At 34.5% G+C, this 12,729-nt stretch overlaps 1 protein-coding gene across 1 annotated transcript; it reads left to right on the top strand.

Moving 5' to 3' along the window:
• The first annotated feature begins 7,545 nt into the window (after window positions 1–7,545).
• LOC133196753 (uncharacterized protein KIAA1958 homolog) lies at window positions 7,546–9,121 on the top strand. The gene is made up of 2 exons (XM_061332614.1): window positions 7,546–8,231; window positions 8,368–9,121. The coding sequence occupies exons 1-2, from the start codon at window positions 7,547–7,549 to the stop codon at window positions 9,036–9,038; spliced, it is 1,356 nt and encodes a 451-aa protein (XP_061188598.1). The 5' UTR covers window position 7,546; the 3' UTR covers window positions 9,039–9,121.
• The last annotated feature ends 3,608 nt before the right edge of the window (window positions 9,122–12,729 follow it).

Raw genomic sequence — 12,729 nt, 5'->3', positions numbered from 1 at the left:
GAAAAGAGGATGTTGTGTGCATCTGTGGTGAACTTAGTTTTCCACACCCTTTAAAATATAAACATGTATATAATATCACTATATAGATCTTCACACAATGAAAATCATCTTTTGTATCTTTAAACCATAAAATAATTACAATACTAGCAAAGTAGTCTTGCCATTAGCAAATTAATGGTACAAAATGCATCACAAGAAGCGAACAAAATATCTACGGTCCGAGATAAAATATCTAATAAAAAAGGCGAAGATAACGAACAGGAATCGATCTCATAAAAACTACAAACAATACAATTGTGTGAACAGGTTATAAACACAGATCCCGGCCGAAAATTCCAGAAGTGGGATCAGGTGCCTAGGAGGAGTGAGCATCCTTATTTGAGATTATTCGGCGAGGTTTCCCAAGTCATAAAACGTGTATGCATATCAATAAAATTTTAATTTGTTGCTCATTAACCAGGTTATTTAATGTACAATCGACAATAATTTTCTTCTGGAGACTGATCTTTATATATACATAAGATACCTTCTTGTGGCCTTTTCGATAACTTCTTAATGCGTATAATGCATTATCCGACACTGTCTAATATTAACTTTTACTCATTATAAGGGTAACAGAAAAACAGGCCGTGAATTCATTTTTTTTTTAAATTTTTGGACTCACAAACTATGTTGTCATCGAATTAAAATTCTATGATTAATATATAATCTAGATGAGGAATATTTTTTTAATTACCTTTTCGTGCACTCTTCTCTGATTGATAACGAACTGTTTAAAAGCAAATAATTTCAGATATAGTATATAATAATTTTAATATTGTCATATTTGCAATATATTTGTTTAATTTGTTTAGACACAGCATCGTTAGAGTGGATTGTACACTAACCTCGCAGTGCTAAATTTTGTTTCTTAAAGCAGTAACGTTATTAGTGAGAATTTTTTACATCTTTTTTTTTCTGTCAACACAAAATACTGATACCTATAGAATATTTGATCTTTTCATAATAACTCTTATTTGTCTACTCGCCTCATTTTTAGTAAAGGTTAAGAACATAAGCATTTTGAGAAGGAAACTTCTCAGATATTCAGATATTGGTGTTAGAATTCTTCTTTTCCAATGTTGTATCATGCTTTTTATTTTTGGAATCTGTATGCCATAATTTAAATTTGTAATTTATTGTAGGTCAACTGAAAAGTTAATACCTAATAAGTTAAAAGTTGTGGAGTCCCAGTCGAGTTTCCATCTAGGAATTGAAAACTTTTTTGAGCCTATCCATATTATTTTTGTTTTAGAGCTGTTTTACTTTTAAACCAGATATTTTTGAGAAGAAATCTGAGGTATCCAAGGAAGCAAACAAAGATTTAGGAGAACCATCAAGTGCAAGAGATGTATCATCAGCATACTGACTTATTTTATGTTTTTGACACGCGTGATACCCTTTATATTTTTATTTTCTTTAATTAAGATTGCAAGAATTTCAGCACAAAGGAGAAACAAATATGGTGCAACAGGGTCGCCGTGTCACTACGTCCTCTCTCAATATCAATCTGATCAGATAAAAACTCACTTTGTGACACTCAAGCCTTAAATTTTGTGTTCAGAATCTTAGTCCATTCAATTTTATATTCACCAAAGCCAAAAAATTAATACTTTATAAATAAAGGTCCAGGAAATTGAGTCAAATGCTTTTTCAAATTCAACCAGGTTTAATCCACTAAGTTTCTACGGAATTGGACAAACTTTCAGAAATCAAAATATAATCTAAACGACCTTGTTTTAGGGGTGTCTTTTTATGCCATGTATAAACCCTTCCATCTGGATTCATAATTCTGAAGTAGTCTAATAAATGAAGATCATCCATGATTTCCAACAATTTTTCCCTAGCTTTCGGATTATTAAGTTATAAATTTTGTGTCTAGCTCAGGATTCAAAGCAAGATTGAAGTCTCCTAAGAGTATATAATATTCATTATCAAGTTCAAAAAACATATCACGAACATATTCATAAAACCCAGGACTATGAGTGTTTGGACCTTACATATATTTATGAGAGTAACCGTATTATCTTCTATATCTAACTCTAAAGCAATTAAATTTCCCTCATTGTCTCTCCTTTCTTGGTGCACTTTGAATTCAAAGTTATTATTAAAGAATATAAATACTCCTCTTGAAATGATTTAAATGAGTGCAAAAAAACATTTATACCCCAACATGGCTTCAACAAATGGTTCTAATTCAAGAATAAAATGGGTATCCTGAAAACATATAATAGAATAAACTTTTCACCGATAAAAATTTAAAACATCTTGCATATTGTATATATATATCTTGTATATTGCATACCTTATTGAATGACTCTTGCATTGTATCGTATCTATCAACCTGACTTTGATAAGGGCCTTGTTTGTATACCCCCCGAACTATACATTGACAGTGTTGAAAATCAACGTGGAAATCCATTCATGGAATTTCTTAATGTCTGTAAGTTCTGCATTCTGAAGGGTAGATTTTATGATGAATCAAATGATTTTAGTTTTCAATGGACAAGAGGTCATTCTATGGTTGACTATATTTGTGTACCGCGTGAAGTGTACAATCAGTGCTGAGATATTCGGATTGTTTCATGTAATAATATTATTGAAAATGCTGAATTAGTAAATTTACAGAGCGAAATAAATCTAGTGTTTATTGATTGATTTATTATGTTGTTTTACGTCCTGTTCCAGAATTTTTTTTCACTCATATAGAGATGTACCTATATACCGACAAAGGGCTTCAAATTAAGACCTTTACTCGGCACTCAGTGCCATTGAGCAGTGAAGGTTCTTTATCCTGCCAACGCCTACCGTGACACAGGGCCTAGGTTTTTAAGGTCTCATCCGAAAGACACTTTCAACTTTCACTCCAATGTGCCAAGCGCTTGGCGAAGGAAAAGTTGTACACTAATGAAAAATAGAAAATTATATAGCGTAAGCATCTTGTGTATGTTTTGCATACCAGTAGCTTAACAATTAGTATTAAAAAAAACTCCAGTCAGCATTCGGCTTACTGATAGATTGTATTTGCTGATTGCGAAATGATGACTTTAAACGAGACTTGATATTCTTGTTTCATCACTTTCTTTGTTGAAAGCTTGTCTCGTTTAAGAAATTTTTCATCCGTGGAGCATAGCCTTGCGTAATTCAACTGGGAGACATAAACCGCATATGCCCATATGCATGTGATAAGGGTGTATTGCAAAACAAGTAAGTTTTGTTGTTACATGCAGGTTACCATAAACATCTTTTTTTTATTGAAAAATCCAAATATAAGCAGATGTGTCAGAATTTGTGGTTTCGTTTATCCTAAGTTCACTGGCATACATGTATATTTAATGGAAGTAACTATTCTTAAAGACAGAGAAAATAAACACCTCCTCCAGATTTATCTTGTCTGGATACCCCTGTCAATCGATGAAATTAAGGTAGTTGTGAATATACAAGGTGTACACGGAGATAATGTGGTAAATGTCAAATGCTGTTTTTGTAGGAGGATTGGATACTAAAAATTTATTGACATTTACTTTATAGTCTCCGTGTAGACCTTGTATATTCCCAGCTACCTTTTCCTTTTCTGGGACTTGATTATTTCACCAAATAACTTTGATAGATAGATTGATTGTATGTTTATTTGATCCTTTTTGAGAATTTTTTTAGCTCACCTGAGCCGAAGGCTCAAGTGAGCTTTTCTGATCACATTTTGTCCGTCGTCCGTCTGTCCGTCCGTCCGTCTGTCTGTCTGTCCGTCTGTAAACTTTTCACATTTTCGACTTTTTCTCAAGAACCACTGGGCCAAATTCAACCAAACTTGCCACAAAGTATCCTTGGGTAAGGGGGATTCAAGTTTGTTCAAATGAAGGGCCACACCCTCTTGCAAGGGGAGATAATTAGGAATTAGTGAAAAAATAATGGCATCATTTAAAAATCTTCTTCTCAAGAACCACTGGGCCAGGAAAGATGAAACTTATGTGGAAACATCCTCAGGTAGTGTAGATTCAAGTTTGTTCAAATCATGACCCCCGGGGGTAGGGTGGGGCCACAATGGGGGACCAAAGTTTTACATAGAAAAATATAGGAAAATGTCTTTAAAAATCTTCTTCTCAAGAACAGCAAAGCCATGATTGGTCATATTTATATGGAAACATCCTCAGATAGTGTAAATTCAAGTTTGTTCAAATCATGACCCCTGGGGGTAGGGTGGGGCCACAATGGGGGATCAAAGTTTTACATAGAAATATATAGGAAAAATCTTTAAAAATCTTCTTCTCAAGAACAGCAAAGTCATGATGAGTCATATTTATATGGGAGCATCTTCAGATAGTGTAGATTCAAGTTTGTTAAAATCATGACCCCCGGGGTAAGGGCGGGGCCACAGAGTAGGATCAAAGTTTTACATAGAAATATATAATAAAAATCATTAAAAATCTTCTGATGAAGAACAGCAAAGCCATGATGAGTCATAATTATATGGAAGCATCTTCAGGTAGTGTAGATTTAAGTTTGTTCAAATCATGACCCCCGGGGTAGGGCGGGGCCACAATGGAGGATCAAAGTTTTACATAGAAATATATAATAAAAATCCTTAAAAATCTTCTTCTCAAGAACAGCAAAGTCATGATGAGTCATATTTATATGGGAGCATCTTCAGATAGTGTAGATTCAAGTTTGTTCAAACCATGACCCCCGGGGGTAGGGTGGGGCCACAATGGAGGATCAAAATTTTACATAGAAATATATAGGAAAAATCTAAAAAAATCTTCTTCTCAAGAACAGCAAAGTCATGATGAGTCATATTTATATGGAAGCATCCTCAGGTAGTGTAGATTCAAGTTTGTTCAAATCATGACCACCGGGGGTAGGGCGGGGCTGCAATGGACTATCAAAGTTGTACATAGAAATATATAGGAAAAATCTTTTTCTCAGGAACAGCAAAACCCAGGTTGTTCATATTTATATGGGAACATCCACAGGTAGTGTAGATTTAAATTTATTCAAATCATGACCCCCTGGGGTAGGTTGGGGCCACAATGGAGGATCAAAGTTTTACATAGAAATGTATAGGAAAAATCTTTAAAAATCTTCTTCTCAGGAACAGCAAAGCCCTGATTGATCATATTTATGTGGAAGCATCCTCAGGTAGTGTAGATACTATTTTGTTGAAATCATGACCCCCGTGGGTAGGAATGAGGTAGGCCACAATGGAGGATCAAAGTCTTAAATAGAAATATATAGGAAAATTTCATCTTCTGAAGAACTGCAAACCATGATTAGTCATTTTGATATGGAAGCATCCTCAGGTAATATAATTCAATTTTGTTCAAATGATGACCCCCAGGGGTTGGGTGGGGCCCATTGGGGGATCGAAAATTTTACATAAGAACATATAGAAAAAATATGTCTTCTCAAGAACAGGAAAGCTATGTTTAGTCGTATTGATATGGAAGCATCCTCAGGTAGTGTAGATTTAAGATCAAATGATGACCCCTGGGATAGGGAGGAGCTACAATGGGGGATCAAATTTTTACAAAGGAATATATGGGAAAATTTTTAAAAAATCTTCTCAAGTACAACAAAGCCATTTGTTATATTGACATGGAAGCATCATCAGGTAGTTTAAAATTCAAGCCCCCCCCCCCCGGGTAATCATTTCAATACTGAACTGATTTGTGCTTTTGCCTAGCCAATGTGCTCAGGTGAGCGATGTGGCCCATGGGCCTCTTGTTTTGAAAGTCTTCAAATTTAGAAATTCGCACTAAGGGCCATTGAGCAGTGAGGTATTTTTTATCATTCTTAGTCTTCCCGTGACATGGAACCTTGATTTTTAAGGTCTTATCCTAAAGACCCGGAACTTTCACTTAAAGAGCCGAGCGCTTGGCGAAGAAACAGTTGCTACCTATTTTTATTCAAGATGTGTTATCTTCTTAATGTTTATATCATTATTGATCGGTTTTAATTCCAAACAGTTAAATATAATCTTTCGTGATTGAAATTCCCAATGTTTTCAGTCAATATTCAGTCATTCTAATGAAAATTAAATATTTTGATCAGATCACATGCTCGCTACACAAAGTCTTTTTTCCTTACAAAAATATTAACTGACTTCGGACGTACGTATTCCCTAAGTGGTAGTGGTGTAAATCTGATATGGATCCTCAAAAACTCTAAAGAAATTTTAGAAAATTTAAAATCACCATTTAAAGTCATCATTTCGTAAGTTCTATGGTCGATACAATGACCTTGTCAGCAAATACAATTTATCATTGAGTCAAATGCTGACTGACGTTTTTCATACTTATTGTTAGACCATTATTTACACACTGAATTGTCCACGGATTTTTCCGTTATTTCCCGATCATGACAAAGAGCACACGGAGGGTGTGACCTGTCGGCAGGGGATGCTCACTCCTCCATGGCACCTGATCCCACCTCTGATGGTTTGGATGTCTGTGTTTGCTCTGCTCCTCTTTTGTAATGTTTAATGGACTTTTGAGCTTGAATACTGTTCGTTATCTCCATATATTTCATTTCAAAAGTCTATAACATCAAAACTTTCTACTTTTCTACACTTTATGCAATAATTCTTCACGATAAATTAGACTTTTTGATATCATAGACGACTGCTTTTTAAATAAAAACGGAACTCGAAAATTTACAAATCTTGTGAGTGGTCATCAGCAAAATGACTTCGTTAAAAACCACTCTGATTGTACACACAAGTATATTAAAGATGATATCAAAAGGATGCCGGAGTTAATTAATGACACAATTTGTTTCTTCGGCGACCAAGTTTTCCAACAAACTGTTGGAGTTGTGCTCCTTTATTGGCTGATCTGTTTTTATACTCCTATGAAGCAGAATTTATTCAAAAACTTCTTCATGAGAAGAGAAAAACACAAACTAGGGCCTTCAATTCGACTTTCAGATATATCGACTATGTTTTATCAATTAACAAGGATTTTTTTTTTTTAGCTAACATTTTCTTTTTTTTCTTTTTACAAAACTAGATAAAACTCTGGCAACTTTTGTTCTTTTTGTTCTGTTCTAATATTTTGCTAATTCAAGCAATCACTTAATGACGACAAAGTGATACCCTTCTTTATCTTAGACACTCTAACGTCTATACAATACAGATGATAGTTTTTTATGTCGGAGTCTTTAATAATTATTATTATACCTCCAATTAGAATGAAAGAATCTGATTGGTTGATGAGAAAACATTAAAATTAGCTTATGACCCGTTTTTGTGTCATATGACCATTAATGACTTGATTGTTGCATGTGTATGAGATATTGACCGGTCATTAATATTATTGACCGCTGAACCTGACCTGTGCAGAAAATAAAAATGGCGGAACATATGGCCGCTTCGTTTTTTCTTCATGGTTACTGTACCGTTTTTAGATAAAGACTATAACTGTAAGTTATTCTTGAGAAATAAGATATAGACTATAAAATTGTGTACTACGTCACTTCGCATGAGTTATTTTGTCGTCTGTTTACAAAAACGATGGCTGGCGAATCGAGGTTTGCAACTCTGACAAGTGAGGAACTACAAGCAATCCTAGAAAACCGCGATAGTTCCAACACAAAACAATGTGTAGACTCGGCGAAACGAGTGTTCATTACATACTGCACTGAAAAAGGACTGATTGTGGACAAAATACTGCAAAAAACAAAAGGCGAAATTGCTGAAATTCTGATCAACTTTTACGCTGAACTCCGAAGAAAAGATGGTGAATTGTATAGTAGATCTTCCATGATCAGCATCAGGTTTGGTTTGCAGAGATTTTTCCAAAAAATTAACTATGACATTATTAATGACCCAGATTTTCGTCTATCAAACGAAATGTTCAAGGCAGTTTTGACAAACATCAAACGAACTGGAAAGGGAACCACTCAACACAAGGAAATTATCAGCGATGCTGACATGGCAACATTGTATAGTAGCGGCGTCCTAAACGGAAACAGTCCACAGGGATTGCAATATAAAGTTTTTCTTGATGTGATGTTCTACACATGTAGAAGAGGAAGGGAAAATCTGAGAAGCATGAAGAAAACTGATTTTGTTTTGAGGACAGATGGCCAAGGAAGGAGGTATTATCTTAATGTCGCTCAGTATGAAACCAAAAATCACAGAGGAAGTGATGTGAATGACCATGATGCATCTTCAGCAAGAATATATGAAATACCAGGTAATATACTTCTTGAAATACATGTAAAATAAAATTAATGTAAACTTCAGCATTTACTAATTTTAGATCATATATTTGTCTATGTGACAATTTTCATGAATTCAACTGATTTACAATTTTTCATATGTCCATGTAGGTGATGAGAAGTGTCCTGTGTCTAGTCTGGAGAAATACCTCGGAAAGCTGAATCCAAATTGTGAAAGTTTTTGGCAGAGACCGAAGCGCCATATCAACGATTCAGATGCTGTTTGGTATGACAATTCTCCAGTAGGTCATAATACTTTGGGAAATTTTATGAAAACAATATCTATGAAAGCCGAACTCTCAACTCTGTATACAAACCACTGCATACGTGCCACGTGTATTACTAGTTTGGATCAGCGTGGGATAGAAGCTCGACACATCATGTCTGTCAGTGGACATAAGTCCGAAACTTCCATAAAAAGCTATTCAAGATGTGTAAGTGAAACAAAAAAGCAAGAAATGTTTGATGTATTGTCATCTGTGGTTTACCCATCACCAAAGCTAGGGCTAGAAAACCCAGTTGTTCCAACAAATTCTTGTACCAGTACTTCAGAAAGTCAGCTCTTAAATTTGAATAACTGTGAATTTGAGACTGTCAGTACCAAACAATTGCTATCTGAAGTCCTACATGATGAAAATGGTTCAGATTTGTTTGCAAATGTTCCAGAAGAAAAGGAGAATGTTAAAGTTGACCAAATGCCTCAAAACTCTTGTGGCCCATTATTCAGAAATGTCGGTCAAGTGCACATTCACTATTACATGGGAAAAGAACAACAAAAGTAAAGATACTGTAAAGTTCTTTATTGGACTCTGTAAATCATTTAATGATTCTAAGATGTGTTTTTTCACTTTTCAATTGAACTTTCAAATTCAAAGTTATTGCTGCTTAAATCGTTATTTCACAATATGCATTATTCTGTTGAAATAAAATGTTACATGTGTTAAAATTGATAATTATTATTATTATTGTCGGTATAATAAAACAATTGATCACCCTTCATGAGGTCAGCATGGTGAAATGATGCCCCTTGACCTGACCCACTCGATGACCTGACCTGACCTCGGCCGTTGGCCTCGGTCAGGTCAGGTCACCTCGTGGGTCAGGTCTCGGGTCATCATTTCACCATGTTGACCTCATGAAGGGTGATTAATTGTATAATCAAAATTACATTTCTAAAAAGTTTTTATCATAAATGTAAAAAGTATTAAAAACAAACCCTGATAAACCAATGGAATACTTCCTTAAAATACTTTCTTAGGTCAAATTTATACCCTCCCATGTCTAATTTTCTTTGCATCCCAAGACTCAAAAAAACCCAGACAAGTCTTCTCATTACGGACAATTGAAAATCGACCGAGGACAAAAGGATATCAAAATCGGCTTATCTCCAAAGTTTCGGTGTGAAAATTATCGTCTGTATATAATTATATCCGGTGACAGCGTTAAGAAAATGACAAAGTGCTTCAAGATTTAACAAGAGACTTAGACTCTCGCTTAACAAATATCATGTGTTTGTCAGACGGGTTTTGAGAACATAAAAAAAAATCTAAAACATGCTTAAATCATTCTTTTTTACTTGTCTTTATGTAAGAAAAGTCATCATGGGGACAAGGGAACATGGCCTTTTAAATGAGTGATCATTGATTTTTCTTTTCTTAGCTTGAACCCCAGAGGTTCAGTAATAATGATGCACGGGAAATGCATTATCTCCTATTTGTCACATACCCAAGGCAACAATGTTAATGACAATTATATAACCCCAATATATATTCAAGAAAATATTCCACTTTTAATGATACATTTTCTCTGTGATTTATGACAAGGGTGCTCAATAAGCAAATATGAATATTTCCATAATATTTCCCTTTAAAGTTTGCCCACAGGATTTTTCTATGCTCGGCTTTAAACACTGGGGTGCATATTACTTTGACAAATCTTCATCTATAGTTTCTTCGTTGTCATACACTTTACCATTTATCACATATTTAAAACAGAAAGGCCGTTTAATCTTTTGATTTATTTTGTTTGGACAATGATGCTATTTGTATGACATTCGCATGCGAGGCGCAGTGGTTAGAGCATTTGCTCTAGAGTAAGAAGCTGATCCTTCGGATATGACTGTACAAATTTAGGTCCGTGTAGCTGGTACGAAAAAATTCCCTCGCTATTCAATGGTCCTGAGTATCGAGTATAGATCTAAATTTGCAGTCCTTTACCGGCAACTGGTGGCGTCTCAATATGATTGAAAAATTCTCGAAAGGGTCGTTAAGAGAAACGAACAAATATTTCTATGTCAATCTTTGTTCTCCATAATGAAGTCTGGAAGTTATTGGCAAAAATGTTTGTAGTAGTTATGTCATAAGAGTTGACGTGGAAAGAAATGCATGCAAGGGGGGGGGGGGGGTAATATGTCAAGTCATATTATTTATTAGTACAGTGATATACCTAGAAAAAGATGCTTATTTTTCGAGTTTAATGCTCCGACATACCCTACGGCTGAAAGTTATATTTTATAAAAGAGACACACCATCTCATGCATTTTTGCCCGATCGTAGAGTTTTCTCGAGTCAAACATTTTTTAATTGCAAATAAAAGTGAAAAGGGGGCAATCTGATTAAAATCTGATCCTTTAATTCCTTTGAAAACATGGACTTTGCCATTATTCTTGACAAAGGGGGTATCCATTTTATTAACGCAGTTAATATAGGGCTCACAGCGGGTGTGGCTGTCAACAGGGGATGCCAACTCCTCCTAGGCACTTGATCCTACCTCTGGAATTCCCAGGGGTCCGTGTTTTATGTCCTCTTCACATATTTGTATTGTTTATGGATTTTTTTTTTAGCTCGATCACTGTTCGTTATCTTTACCTTTTGCATTCCTTCTTAACCCTTGATTGAATATCGCTGGAACTTTTACAGAATCTCCTTAATACATTACTGCCCAAAATGCACTTTGCCATTATACTCCATTTGGGGCGGAAGTGTAGTTTTCTGAGCTCAGTGCTCACACTACCTCTAGTTTACTTTTGAATACATGTACGAAACAACAACAAAAAAAGAGTCAAAGGAATCAAACGGACACACGAGAAAGCAATCCAGTGGTCATCGATACAAAAACGGTTTGTTTTGTCATAAGAAAGTTTTTTTTATGTCTTCTCTTTGCAAAAGATTTACCCTTTCTGTCAAATGAATTGTTTGTCAAATACATATATACATCTTAAAAAGTGCAAATATGAAGGACATGCTATCATTATTCAACCACAACAATAACAATGCACTTCTTACCTTCTTTTCAGCAATTCTGTTTCAATGACAGAGGCTATTTAAGCAACAAGTCTTTTTATCAAATTTAAAAATGAAGTTTCCAATATGCAAAGGAAAAGGCCACACACTACATGCAGATCATTCAAATTGTAAATTGCGACGTGAGAAACATTTCACGCTGTTTAATGATATCATTCTTTTTAAAGTCGGCTATCATAAATCTTAGCTTTCTTACAAAGTTTCTATTCTGCTTTTCAAATGACACATAACCTTGTAAAGTAATGTAGACCGAAGTAGAGAAATTACAGCTCTAGTAAAATTAATGCATAACATCATCAATATTAAAACAATTCTTTTTTTTGTTCCCTTTCAAAGAATAGCAACTATATCACCAATACAAGTCCAAAATCTTTCTGCTCCTGAATCCTCACAACCGAGATTGTTACAGGCAGAATTTACGAGTTAACGCTTATTCGAAATCTCATCAGATTTCTATAGCTTTTCGAAACATTGACAAGAATCAGCAATATTGTTTTTTGCAAATTTTATGAGGGAGACAAATAATATCAAGAGTTTTAGCACTCTGTTGCCTCTTGTCTTGTGACAGCAGTTGTGACCACTAAAAGAACCCCAAATGTCCAAAGGTCCTTAACGTCGAGCAAATGTGTCGAGAATCCATGATAAAACTGCTTCCAAATGCATAAAGTTTTCTAATTAGTCTTTCATTATAAATAAAACAAATAAACAAATAAAATGATGTTTAAATATAGATGAATAATATGCTTCAGGAACAGAACATGTCTCTTTAGAGTTCAAAATATTCAAAATTTATTATGTGTTATGTTAAATAAAAATATTACTTCTAAACAAGGAAACTCAGAATTTACTCATAATAAGGTGTTTTTTTTTTTGTTTTTTTTTGTTTTTTTTTTTTTTTAATGGGGGTTGGGGGTATAGTTCTTTTTTGTTTCCTTACTATATGTACATGTACTTGTCTTAATATTGTCTGATTGTACTTAATGAAGGATAAAAAACAACAAAAACGTGTACATTAGCATTGAACCTCTAGAGTTAAATCTACTCACGACAATTAATTTTACAGACAGACAGACGGACATTATAGTTCAAATTTTTGTTCCTTTTCCATTAAATCAATACATTCACTTTATAAATCAAATTCCCATACAAAGGACAAGATAAGCTAAGACCC

This window comes from Saccostrea echinata, unplaced genomic scaffold (assembly GCF_033153115.1).
Source record: "Saccostrea echinata isolate AGI-Se365-2 ecotype Australia unplaced genomic scaffold, CSIRO_AGI_Sech_v1 ptg000030l, whole genome shotgun sequence".
Classification (NCBI taxonomy): Eukaryota; Metazoa; Mollusca; class Bivalvia; order Ostreida; family Ostreidae; genus Saccostrea; species Saccostrea echinata.
Note: the sequence above shows the minus strand (reverse complement) of the source record. Positions and strands in the feature narration are given on the sequence as shown.